The sequence below is a fragment of the Hemitrygon akajei genome, unplaced genomic scaffold, assembly GCF_048418815.1.
Source record: "Hemitrygon akajei unplaced genomic scaffold, sHemAka1.3 Scf000033, whole genome shotgun sequence".
Classification (NCBI taxonomy): domain Eukaryota; kingdom Metazoa; phylum Chordata; class Chondrichthyes; order Myliobatiformes; family Dasyatidae; genus Hemitrygon; species Hemitrygon akajei.
The window spans coordinates 9316286-9330317 of record NW_027331919.1 but is presented as its reverse complement, the minus strand read 5'-3'; the positions used below and the strand labels follow the sequence as shown (position 1 = coordinate 9330317).

The following is a 14032-nucleotide window of genomic DNA, read 5'->3' as shown; positions in this document are numbered from 1 at the left end:
GTGGAACTCCACTTGTAACCGGCAGGCAGCCAAAATAGGATCCCTTCATTCCTACCCTCTCTTTTCTACCAATCAACCAATGCTCCCCCCGTGCTAGAAACTTCCCTGTAATTTTACGGGCTCTCATCTTCCTAAGCAGCCTCATGTGCGGTATATTGTCAAAGGCCTTCTGAAAATCCAAATACTCTATCGATTCCTGAAAGATCATTGTTGAAGCCTCGGCAATCTCTCCGCCTACTTCCTTCAGAACCCGTGGCTGCTTTCCATCAGGTCCATGAGATTTAATCCAAGTCACTGACATCCTCAGTTACTTTCAGCCGTAATCGCTGAGAGTCCAAATTCCTTGACTCGGCAAAGGCTGAGAAGTGTCTGACTGATTCCTGAGGTGTTTTACTCTCTCCTATGCGATTAATGAAGTTGGAGTCGTGGGTCCTGTCTCCGTCAACTTCATTTGGGAGCTTGACTGGGTCCCTCAGGGGAGGCTTATCCAGATGATTATGATACAGGGGATCCACGGGGAATCGGCCGTCTGGATTCAGAGTTTATTATTTTTTCACCGTTGTATTATTGTCTGCCCACTTTCTGTTCTTTTTCCACAAATCGGATACATGACGGGCTAAACTCTGACATTCTCCAGCCGGATCTGTGACTGATCTACTGTCGCATTGAACTTTTCAATTTGGCAGTTTTCAACATGATCCACAAGAGTACCCATCTTCACATCATGTGCAACTCACAAACACATCCATCTACAGTTTCAACCAGATGATTTATACACATCACAGACAGGAGGTGGAACGAGCTCGCAGAGAAGTGGTCGAGGCAGATGAATTAAAATTTGAAACACTTGGGCAAATGATACCTGACGCTTCCAGAATGGCGTCACTATTGTGAACACTGACCTGTTTGTATAGTAGTTGGCATCCGTCCGGGTCCCGAGGTGATGTGAGCACCCTCTTCCTCATCGATGAGGGGATCGTCTCTTCGAAAGTTCATCTCTGAGTAGGTGGAAATCGGACCATCTGGGAGAGAAAGTCGGACAGGCCGGTCAGGGAGAGAATGAGACAGCGGTAGAGAATGAGGGAAAGAGAGAAGAGACAGCAGAGGAGAGAGAGGAGTAAGCGAGAGGGAGAGAGGGGTAATCGGGGGAATGTGAAAGAGAGGGAGCAGAGAGTGTGGGAAAGGGGAGAATGGGGAAAGGTAAGTAGATAGAGGGGAAAGTCAACGGAGAGAGCAGGAGTCGTAGAAGGGCAGAGATGTGCAAAAGACAGAGAGAAGTGTTGGGAAAGGGGGGAAAGCGTGAGAGTGTGCGGTAGGGAAAGGAAATAGTGGAGGAAGAAAAGAGGATGGGAGAGGATCAGTGTGTGAGAGATAGGGGAAGAAAGAGGGAGGCAGGGGAGAGAGAGGAGAAAGAGTGTTGAGAGAGTTGGTTTAGAACTGGGTCAGTGTTATACACATTTTATAAAGTTATCGTTTCTCACTGATCCTTGCCACTCTCCTCCCTCCTCTCCACTCTTCCCAAGGTGTTTCCTGCTCACCGGCCATGGCACAGCACTCCCTGCTCCCGAACCCGCCCCATCACACATCTCCCCTCAGTGCCCCCAGTTTAAACCCCTCTCACGGTACGCCCACCACACAAAAAAAATTCATGGGATTTTCTGCACCGACCCCACCCAGAGAAACTCCTCATTCCTTTCCACAGCCCTCCCTCTGTACCACCCCGCCTGTGGCTCTGCCTCCGCCCCGACCCTTCCCAGAGCGCTCCTTCCTCACCGACCCTCCCATAGAGCCCGTCTCTCATTCCTTTCCACAGCCTTCCCACTGTACCACCCCGCCTGTGGCTCTGCCTCCGCCCCGACCCTTCCCAGAGCGCTCCTTCCTCACCGACCCTCCCATAGAGCCCGTCTCTCATTCCTTTCCACAGCCTTCCCACTGTACCACCCCGCCTGTGGCTCTGCCTCCGCCCCGACCCTTCCCAGAGCGCTCCTTCCTCACCGACCCTCCCATAGAGCCCGTCTCTCATTCCATTCCACAGCCTTCCCACTGTACCACCCCGCCTGTGGCTCTGCCTCCGCCCCGACCCTTCCCAGAGCGCTCCTTCCTCACCGACCCTCCCATAGAGCCCGTCTCTCATTCCATTCCACAGCCCTCCCTCTATACAACCCCGCCTGTTGCTCTGCCTCCGCCCCGACCCTTCCCACAGCGCTCATTCCTCACTGACCCTCCCATAGAGCCCGTCTCTCATTCCTTTCCACAGCCCTCCCTCTATACAACCCCGCCTGTTGCTCTGCCTCCACCCCGACCCTTCCCACAGCGCTCCTTCCTCCTCACCGACCCTCCCATAGAGCCCGTCTCTCATTCCTTTCCACAGCCCTCCCTCTATACAACCCCGCCTGTTGCTCTGCCTCCACCCCGACCCTTCCCAGAGCGCTCCCTCCTCAGACACCCTCCCATAGAGCACGTCTCTGATCCAGTCTCGCACGCATTGCTCCTGACCTATTGTCTAACAGGGAACAAACAGGGTTAACTGCGCTTGGGATGAGATTTCTCGACAGAAAGATTCACATCAGCTGATCAGAGTCAAACTAGTAAAGTGAAACTGACCTCCATTCGTCCGGACCCGGGGAACAGAGAGGGATTTGAAATGAAGTTCCACATACGATACATCAGGTTTAGCTGGGGACAGAACAGTGAGAGTCAGAAACAGCGTGAGGCTCCCTCTAAACCGTCCCATCAAACACATCCGGGGTCAGACATAGAGTGAAGCTCCCTCCACACCGTCCCATCACACACTCCCGGGGTTAGAAACAGAGTGAAGCTCCCTCCACACCGTCACATCACACACTCCCGGAGTCAGACACAGAGTTAAATCTTCCTACACTCTGTACCATAATGGGGGACAGATTGCGCTTTGGAGCGTACAAGTTTGAGGGGGGGGGGACTTGACATAGGTATATAAAGTTATGAGGGGGATAGATCGAGTTGACGTGGATAGGCTTTTTTCCATTGAGAGTAGTGGAGATTCGAACAAGAGGACATGATTTGAGAGTTAGGGGGCAAAAGTTTAAGAATAGTAGGAAGGGGAATTTCTTTACTCAGAGAGTGGTAGCTGTATGGAACGAGCTTCCAGTAGAAGTGGTAGAGGCAGGTTCGGTATTGTCATTTAAAGTGAAATTGGATAGGCATATGGTTATGAAAGAAATGGAGGTTTATGTGCTGAGTGCGGGCCAGTGGGACTAGGTGAGAGTAAGCGTTCGGCACGGACTGGAAGGGCCGAAACGGCCTGTTAACGTGCTGTAATTGTTATATGGTTGTTATATGGTTTATATTGTACAGTCCCGTGATCAGAAAAGGAGTGCCGCTCCCTCCACTCCGTCCCATCACACACTACCGGAGTCAGACACAGAGTGAAGCTCCCTCTACACCCGCCATTACAAACTCCACGGGTTAGAAAGAGACTGAAACCCCCTCACTCCATCTCTGCCCCACTCACCTCCCGATGGAGACAGTGAGTCCGGTTTTACGAACTGCCTTTTCATGTAGGTCTCGCTCTTGGCCATCCTGTCGCTGGCCCTCTGCGTCTCTGAGCTCAGCGAGGGGAAGCAACCGTTGTCAGAGGAAGCCTGTGTTGACAAGTGGATCAGAACGAGACCAGCAAACACCGGATGAGCAGCCGAAGAAGAGGAGAGGAGCCGACAGCAGAGGGAGGAAGCGCTGGGGACGAGGGAGATTGAGGGTGTGAGAGGGGGTAGTCTGTAACGATTAGAGTGGCGCGGGGAGAAGAGAAGTGCAAGTGGAGTGAAACAGAGGGAGGGAGAGCGAGGGGAAGGTTACGGTTTGGCGGAAAGAGAATCGTGAATTACAGGGGTTAGAAAAGGGTATCACTGAAAGAAGGGGAGGGCAAAAACTGGGAGGGAATGGAGAGAGAGGGGTAGAAATAGAAAGGGAGGATTGTTGGAGAGATTCTCCAGTTCTCTGCTTTTTCCTCTACTCCCTCTCTCTCCTCTGCATTTCTATCTCACATCCTCCACTGAAAGCAAGGGGGGAAGTGAAAGGAAATGGGGGCTTTTGAAATGGGGGTGAGGGTATTGGATAAAGGGGTGAAAGTGCGGGAGGCGATGTGCTGTAGCGGTTGTGTGCCGAACAAGTACTCCCGGGATCAGACATAAGTGCAGCTACTTCCATACTGACCCATTGCACAGTCCCAGGGTCACAAACAGAGCTAATTTGCCGCCTCACAGTCCTATAACACATTAACGGATTCAGAAACAGATCGAATCTCCCTCTTCACTCCCAGTTTTTCAGCGTTCCTGTAGTCTCCAACACAGAGTCTGTCTCAGAGATTACAAGTGTGTCTGAGAGACCAGAAGTGGAACAGAGGAGGGTGGGGGAGTGGAAAGATGGCTGTGGAGGGGTGGTGAGTTTCCAGTCACTGGGTGGAATTGGTGTGAAACCACACGACCGGCCTGTACACACAGAGAGACGTAGAGGAGCTCAGAAGCGAGAAATCGATATCCGGTGGAAATGTGCAGCAGTAACACCAACGTTGTGCAAGGAGTTGACCACGTGACTGACCCCGGGAGTGTGTGATGGGACGGTACAGAACATAGAACAGAAAACGATGCAGCACATTTCTGGCCCTTCGGCCCACAATGTTTTGCCGACCCATATAAAGCCTCAACGTAAATTCCCTCATATGCCTGTGTAGTAGTCTCTTAATTTTCACTAGTGTATGTGCCTCAAACACAGAATCAGGCAGTGCATTCCACGCACAAACCACTCCCTAAGTAACAGCCATTCCGCTAATCTCTCCTTTGAACTCTGCCCCCCTTACATTAAAGCCATTTCCTCTTGTATTGTGCAGTGGTGTCCTGGGGAAGAGGCGCTGGATGTCCACTCCGTCTACTCCTCTTAATATCTTGTACATCTCTCTCATGTCTCCTCTCATCCTCCTTCTCTCCAGATAGTAAAGCCCGAGCTCGGCTAACCTGTGTTTTACAGAGCTGCATCAATAAGCCGAGACTAAACTATGAGGCGACTTTCAGGGATCTGTGGACATGTACTCCCAGATCCCTCTGCTCCTCCACACTACCAAGTATCCTGTCATTTACTTTCTACTCTGCCTTGGAGTTTGTCCATCCAAAGTGTACCACCTCACACTTCTCCGGGTTGAACTCCATCTGCCACTTCTCAGCCCACTTCTGCATCCTATCAATGTCTCTCTGCAATCTTCGACAATCCTCTTCACTATCTACAACATCACCAACCTTTGCGTCATCTGCAAACTTGACAACCAATCCTTCTACCCCCACGAAAAGTAGGGGTTCCAGAACCGATCCTCGTTGGACAACACTAGTCACAGCCCAATCTGAATGTAGCCCCTCCCCCAGGACCCTCTGCCTTCTTCAGGCAACCCAATTCTGAATCCACCTGGCCAAACATCCCTGGTTCCCATGCCTTCTGACTGTCTGAATATGCCTACATATTGGAACCTTGTCAAATTCCTTACAAACATACGTGTAGAAATAGATCCACTGCACTACCCTCATCTATATGCCTGGTCACCTCCTCAAAGAACTCTATCAGGATGGTTAGACTCGACCTGCCTTTCCCAAAGCCATGCTGACTGTCCCTGATCAGAGCATGATTCTCTAAATGCCCATAGACTCTTTCCCTAAGAATCCTTTCCAACAACTTTCCCACCACAGACGTCAGACTCACTGGTTTATAATTATCCAGACAATTCCTACTAACCTTTTGAAGAAGAGGACAGCATTCTCCTCCCTCCAGTCTTCCGGTACCATCCTCTGATTCTATCCTTTTCAGTGAGGCAAATGGAGGGAGTTAAACTCTGTCTGAAAATGAGAGTGTGTGATGTAACGGCGTAGAGGGAGATTCGCTCTGTGTCTCACCCCAGGAGAGTGTATTTTGAAAATGTGCGGGGACTATATTCTCTGTCGAGTCCCGGGAGTGTGTAATGGGGCTGTGTGGAAAGTGATTCACCAGATGTCTGACACCAGGACTTTGTGATTGGGCGGTGAGGAGGGGGATCCACCATGTGCCTGACACCGGGAGAGTGTGATCGGACAGTATGGAGGGAGTTACACCCTGTGTATGACCCCGGGAATGTGTAATTGGAGAGTATAGAGGGGGCATCATTCTGGTGTGTATTTATCACACATATCGTTTCCACTTTTGAATTTAATTCAAAACGCTGTCAAACAGAGTTAAAACAATGCTGCTGCCCCCAATCGTCTGCTCTGGAAAATAGGACCAATGAACAGTGAATCTCCCCGCACACCGTTCCTCACATTCGCCGGTAGGCAGACAGAGAAAAGGAAATCGTTCCTACCGGCCCATCACACTTTCCCGGCTTCAGTTGCAAAGTCACACAGAATCGGCGGTTTAGAGAAAAAGTGTAGTTCCCTCTCCACTGTTTCATCAAATAGTCCTGTTGGCAGACAGACAGAAGTTTCCAACACAGTCTCCCAAAACATATTCCCGGGGTCAGACACAGAGTGTATCTCCCTCCACACCGTCCCATCACACACCTCCGTGGTCAGACTCGGAGTGAATATCCCTCCACACCGTCCCATCACGCACTCCCGGGGTCAGCCACAGAGTGAATCTCTCTCTTCACTTCCTCTCTCCCTCCCACCAATCACCAGTTTTTCAGCATTCCTGTCGTCTCCAACAGTGTATGTGTCTCAGAGATAATACGTGTATGTGAGCCTAGAGATAGAACAAAGGAGGGAGGGGGTGTGGAAAGAGAGCTGTGGAAAGGTGGTGAGTTTGCAGTCACTGGGAGAAAATGACGTGAAACCACTCTGACACAGCAGAGTCAGAACAAAGCTCCTTCGCCCCATGGTCTGCTCTGAAAAATATGAACAATAAACAGTGAAGCTGTCTCCTCAGCGTCAATTACATCCGCGGGTAGACAGACACAGAATGGGCATCGTCTTACATTTGACCATCACACTTTCTAGGCGACAGGTGTAAAGTGAAGATCCCTCCTAACCGTCCGGGTCCGGCGAGTAGAGACAGAGTGAAGCTCCTTATGCACTCTCCATCAAATTATCCTGTTGTCAGACATACAGAGAAGTTCCTAACACACTCTCCCAAAACACCTTCCCTGGATCAGGCACAGAGTCAAGATCCCAAAACACAGTCCCAGCACATACTGACTGCGATAGAAAACAGAGTAAAGTTGCTTCCACATCGTCCAATTTCACAGTCCCGGTGTCAGACACAAAGTGAAACTCCCTCTTCACTCCCTCTCTCACCAATCACCAATTTTTCAGCGTTCCTGTAGACTCCAACAGTGTGTCTGTCTCAGAGATAATAAGTGTATGTGAGACCAGAGATAGAACAGAGGAAGGAGGGGGAGGGGAGGGAAGGCTGTGAAGGGATGTTGAGTTTGCAGTCACTGGGAGGAAATGTTGTGAAACCACACGACCGGCCTGTACACACAGAGACGTAGAGAAGCTCAGAGGCGAGAAATCGATATCCGGTGGAAAAGAGCAGCAGTAACTCCAACGTTGTGCAAGGAGTTGACCATGTGACTGACCCCAGGAGTGTGTGATTGAACGGGTATAGAACATATAACAGGAAACGATACAGCACAGTACTGGCCCTTCGGCCTACAATGTTGTGCCGACTCTTATACCCTGCTCCCATATAAAACCCCACATTAAACACCCCATAAAACTGTCTAGTTGTCCACCACTGACTCAGGCAGTGCATTCTACGCACCCACCACTCTCTGAGTAAAAAGCCTTCCTCTAATATCCCCTTGAACTTTGCTCCACTGACCATAAAGCCATGGCCTCCTGTTTTGAGCAGTGGTGTCCTGGGGAAGAGGCGCTGGCTGTCCACTCTATCTTTTCCTATTAATATATTGTACACCTCTAACATGTCTCCTCTCATCCTACTTCAGTCCAAAGAGTAAAGACCTAGCCCCCTTAATCTCTGCTCATAAAGCATACTCTCTAAACCAGGCAGCATCCTGGTAAATCTCCTCTGCACCCTTTCCACTGATTCCACATCCTTCCTATAGTGAGGCGAGCAGAACTGGACACAGTACTCCAAGTGTGGGCTAACCTGTGTTTTACAGAGCTGCATCAATAAGCCGCGACTCTTAAACTCTGACCCTCGGCTTATGAAAACTAACACTTCATTGGCTGCCTTAACTACACTATCTACCCGTGTGGCAACTTTCAGGGATCTGTGGACAGATCCCCGAGACCCCTCTGGTCCTCCACACTTCCATGTATCCTGCCATTTACTTCCTACTCTGCATTGGAGTATGTTCTTCCAAAGTGTACTACCCCACTCTTCTCCGGGTTGAATTCTATTTGCCACTTCTCAGCCCAGTTCAGCATCCTATCAATGGCTCTCTGCAATCTTCGAGATTTTTCCACACTGGCCGCAACACCACCAACCTTTTTGTCATCTGCAAATTTGCCAACCAGCACTTCTACCCCAACATTAGGTCGTTAATAAAATCACGCAATGTAGAGGTCCCAGAACCGATCCCTGCAGGACACGACTCGTCACAGCCTTCCAATCCGAATGTACACATGCTCCTCAACACACTGCTTTCTGCACCCAAGCCAATTCAGAATCTACCTTGACAAACCTCCCTTGACCGCATGCCTTCTGACATTCTGAATAAGCCTATCGTGTAGAACCTTGTAAAATGCCTTACAAATATTCATGTACATTTTACATCCACTGCACTGCCCTTATCGAAATGCCTGGTCACTTCCTTAAAGAACTCTATCAGCCTTCTTTGAACGGTGTAAAGTTAGGTAAGGGAGTATTACAAACAGATCTCGGAGTCCTTGTTCATCAGTCACTGAAGGTGAATGAGTAAGTGCAGCAGGCAGTGAAGAAGGCTAATGGAATTTTGGCCTTTATTACAAAGGGAATTGAGTACAAGAGGAAGGAATTCCTCTTGCATTTGTACAGGGCCCTGGTGAGTCCACACCTGGAGTATTGTGTACAGTTTTGGTCTCCAGCGTTAAGCAAGGACATCCTGGCTGTAGAGGAAGTGCAGCGTAGATTTACAACGTTAATTCCTGGGATGACAGGACTGTCTTATGCAGAGAGCTTTGAGAGACTGGGCTTGTGCACGCTGGTATTAAGGAGTTGGAGAGGGTATCTGATTGCAACATATAAGATTATTAAGGGATTGGGCAAGATAGAGGCAGGAAATATCTTCCAGATGCTGGGAGAATCCAGTAGCAGAGGGCATGGATAAGGGGTCGGTCATTTAGGTCAGAGTTAAGGAAAAACTTCTTCTCCCAGAGAGTTGTGGGGGTCTTGAATGCATTGCCTCGAAAGGCAGTGGAGGCCAATTCTCTGTATGCTGTCAAGAAGGAGCTAGAGAGGTATCTTATGGATAGGGGAATCATGGGTTATGGGGACAAGGCAGGAACCGGGTATTGATAGTAGATGATCAGCCATGATCTCAAAATGGCGGTGCAGGCTCGAAGGGCCGAATGGTCTACTTCCGCACCTATTGTCTATTGTCTATTCTTAGACACGACCTGCCATTAGCAAAACAATGCTAACTGTCCCTGATCAGAGCATGATTCTCTAAATGCCCATAGATCCTATCTGTAAGAATCTTCTCCAACAGCTTTCCCACCACAGACGTAAGGTCACTGGTCTTTAGTTACCCGGACTGTCCCTACTAACCTATTTGAAGAAGGGGACAATATGCGCCTCCCTGCAATCTTGCGGTACCATTCCCGTGGACAACGAGGACAGAAAGATCGTAGCCAGAGGCTCACGAATGTTTTCCATCGTCTCATGGAGCAGCTTGGGGACTGTTCCTTCAGGCCCCGGGGAATTATCCACCCTAAATTATTTTAACAACACCAGCGCCTACTCTCCCTTAATGTCAACGTGCTCCAGATCATCAACCTCACTCATATTGTCCTTAGCGGAAAAAGTTCCCTCACATTAGTGAATACCGTAGACAAGTAATTATTGATGACCTCGCTCTATTCCACAGCCTCCAGGCACATCTTCCCACCTTTGTCTCCAATCGGACCGATCTTCACACCTCTCATCTTTTTGTTCAAGAATTCCGTGGCGTTTTGCTTTACCCTTCTCGCCAACTCCATCTTATGCCCCCTTCGTGCTCTACTCGGTTCCTTCCTAAGCTCCTTTCCTGCTACCCAATATTCCTCAATAGACCCATCTGATCCCTGCTTCCTAAATCTCATGCATGCTGCCTACTTCCACCTGACTAGATTCTCCACCGCACTTGCCACCATCGTGCCTTCACCCTACCATACATTATCTTTCTCACTGGAACAAATTTAACCCTAATATCCCGCAAAAGAACCCTAAACATCGAACAAATGTCCATAGGACATATCCCAGCAGAAACATCATCACAAGGCACACACGCACGTTCTAGATTTAAAGCCTCATAATCTGACATTCCCACTTAAAAATGTTCTCTGTCCTCTCTGTTTTTTTTTACTGTTTCCCATGAGGCAAATGGAGGCAGTTAAACTCGCTGTCTGAAACCGATAGTGTATAATGGGACGGCGTGGAGGGCGATTCACTGTGTTTCTGACACCGGGAATATTTGATAAGACAGAAAGGAGAGATGTACAATGTTTGTGTGACCACGGGAGTGTGTAATGGGACGCTTTGGAGGAAGATTCACTCTGTGTCTGACCACGGGATTGTGTGATCGGACGGTGTGGAGGGAACTTCACTCTGAGTCTAACCACGGGACTGTCTGATTCGACGGTGCGGTAAGAGTTTAACCTTGTGTCCCACGCCGTACAGCGTGACAGGACTGTGTGGAGGGAGAATCCCTCTGTGTCTCAGCCCGGTGGATGGAGATTGGCTCTGTGTCTGACACCGGGCTTGTCTGATGGGACGGTGTGGATGGAGATTCGCCATGTGACTGACACCAGGAATGTGTGCTGGGACGGTGTGGAGAGAGCACCAATATGCGTCTAACATTGGGAGTGTGTGATGAGACTCTGGGAAGGGAGCTTCACCATGTGTCTGTCACAAGGCAGTTTGTGATGGGACGGTTTACAGGGAGCTTCACTCTATGTCTGAGTGTGTGATGGGACTGTGCGAAGGGCGTTTCGCCATGTGTCTGATCGCGGGATTGTGTGACTGAACGGTGTGGAGGGAGTTTCGGCAAGTGACTGATCCCGGGATTGTGTGATGGGACGGTGTGTAGGGAGATTTACTCTGTGACTGACCCCGGGAGTGTGTGGTGGACGGTGTGTAAGGAGATCCACTCTGCGTCTGAAACCGGGACTGTATGATGGGACGGTGTGGAGGGAGATTCACTCTGTGTCTGACCCCGGGAGTGTGTGAAGGGACGGTGTGGTGGGAGATTTACTCTGTGACTGACCCCGGGAGTGTGTGGTGGACGGTGTGTAGGGAGATCCACTCTGCGTCTGAAACCGGGACTGTATGATGGGGCGATGTGGAGGGAGCTGCTCTGTGTGTCTTACACCCGAAGTATGAAATAGGATGTAGTGGAGGGAGCTTTAGTCTGGTATGTACGTAAGTTCTGTACACATACCTCTTCCTTTTTTGAATGTATTTCAAGACGCTTTGAAAGAGAGTTAGAACATTGCTGCCTCGTCCCATCGGCTTTTCTGGAAAATAGGACTCTCTCTACAGCGTCCATTACATCCGCCGGCAGTCAGACACAGAATGGGGATCCTTTCACAACGGGCCATCACACATTCCCGGCGTCAGTTGTAAAGAGATGATTGCTCCGAACCACCCGATCACATAGACTTTGCGGTTTAGAAATAGAGTGAACCTCCCTCTGCACGCTCCCATCAAATAGTCCTATTGACAGACATAAAGAGAAATTCCTGAAACACTCTCCCAAAACACATTCCCTGGATCAGAATTTGAGTCAAAATCTCAAAGCACAGTTCCAGCACATACAAACAGCTTTAGACACAGAGTAAAGTTGCTTTCACACCGTCCAATTTCACTCTCCCGGGGTCAGACACAGAGCCAATCTCCCTCTTCACTCCCTCGCTCCCTCTGAGCAATCACCAGTTTTTCAGCGTTCCTGTAGACTCCAACAGTGTGTCTGTCTCAGGGATAATACGTGTGTGTGAGAACAGAGATAGAACAGAGGAGGGTGGGGGAGTGGAGAGAGGGCTGTGGAGGGGTGGTGAGTTTCCAGTCACTCTGAGGAAATGTTGTTAAACCAAACGACCGGCCTGTACACACAGAGACGTATTGAAGCTGAGAAGCGAGAAATCGATATCCGGTGGAAGTGAGCAGCAGTAACTCCAACGTTGTGCAAGGAGATGACCACGTGTCTAACCCCGGGAGTGTGTGATGGGGGGGAGGGGGGAGAGTGGAGAGTCATTCACTCTGTTTCTGCCACCTGGATTGTGCAATGAGACGGTGTGCAGGGCGACTCACCATGTGTCTGACTGCAGGAGTGTGTGACGGTACGGTGTGGAGGGCGATTCCCTTTGTGCCTGACCTCGGTAGTATGTGATGGGACGGTATGGAGGGAGATTCACCCTGTGTCTGACCCCGGGAGTGTGTGATGGGACGTTGTGGAAGGACCTTGATTCTGTGTCTGACCCGTAGAGTGTGTGATGGGACGGTGTGGATGGAGATTACCTTTGTGTCTGACCCCGGGAGTTTGTGATCGGACGGCGTGGAGGGAGATTCACTCTGTGTCTGACCCCGGGAGTGTGTGACTGAACGGTGTGGAGGGAGTTTCGGCAAGTGACTGATCCCGGGATTGTGTGATGGGACGGTGTGTAGGGAGATTTACTCTGTGACTGACCCCGGGAGTGTGTGGTGGACGGTGTGTAAGGAGATCCACTCTGCGTCTGAAACCGGGACTGTATGATGGGACGGTGTGGAGGGAGATTCACTCTGTGTCTGACCCCGGGAGTGTGTGAAGGGACGGTGTGGTGGGAGATTTACTCTGTGACTGACCCCGGGAGTGTGTGGTGGACGGTGTGTAGGGAGATCCACTCTGCGTCTGAAACCGGGACTGTATGATGGGGCGATGTGGAGGGAGCTGCTCTGTGTGTCTTACACCCGAAGTATGAAATAGGATGTAGTGGAGGGAGCTTTAGTCTGGTATGTACGTAAGTTCTGTACACATACCTCTTCCTTTTTTGAATGTATTTCAAGACGCTTTGAAAGAGAGTTAGAACATTGCTGCCTCGTCCCATCGGCTTTTCTGGAAAATAGGACTCTCTCTACAGCGTCCATTACATCCGCCGGCAGTCAGACACAGAATGGGGATCCTTTCACAACGGGCCATCACACATTCCCGGCGTCAGTTGTAAAGAGATGATTGCTCCGAACCACCCGATCACATAGACTTTGCGGTTTAGAAATAGAGTGAACCTCCCTCTGCACGCTCCCATCAAATAGTCCTATTGACAGACATAAAGAGAAATTCCTGAAACACTCTCCCAAAACACATTCCCTGGATCAGAATTTGAGTCAAAATCTCAAAGCACAGTTCCAGCACATACAAACAGCTTTAGACACAGAGTAAAGTTGCTTTCACACCGTCCAATTTCACTCTCCCGGGGTCAGACACAGAGCCAATCTCCCTCTTCACTCCCTCGCTCCCTCTGAGCAATCACCAGTTTTTCAGCGTTCCTGTAGACTCCAACAGTGTGTCTGTCTCAGGGATAATACGTGTGTGTGAGAACAGAGATAGAACAGAGGAGGGTGGGGGAGTGGAGAGAGGGCTGTGGAGGGGTGGTGAGTTTCCAGTCACTCTGAGGAAATGTTGTTAAACCAAACGACCGGCCTGTACACACAGAGACGTATTGAAGCTGAGAAGCGAGAAATCGATATCCGGTGGAAGTGAGCAGCAGTAACTCCAACGTTGTGCAAGGAGATGACCACGTGTCTAACCCCGGGAGTGTGTGATGGGGGGGAGGGGGGAGAGTGGAGAGTCATTCACTCTGTTTCTGCCACCTGGATTGTGCAATGAGACGGTGTGCAGGGCGACTCACCATGTGTCTGACTGCAG

General features: G+C 50.1%; 1 protein-coding gene across 1 annotated transcript; it reads right to left on the bottom strand.

The window, feature by feature from the left end:
- Positions 1 to 281: 281 nt before the first annotated feature.
- Positions 282 to 4321, bottom strand: LOC140719888 (uncharacterized). The gene is made up of 5 exons (XM_073034814.1): positions 4192 to 4321; positions 3494 to 3623; positions 2605 to 2676; positions 903 to 1022; positions 282 to 529 (listed from the first exon to the last, which is right to left on the bottom strand). Exons 1-5 carry the CDS (start codon positions 4252 to 4254, stop codon positions 282 to 284), a joined length of 633 nt encoding a protein of 210 aa, XP_072890915.1. The 5' UTR covers positions 4255 to 4321.
- Between the last annotated feature and the right edge of the window lie 9711 nt (positions 4322 to 14032).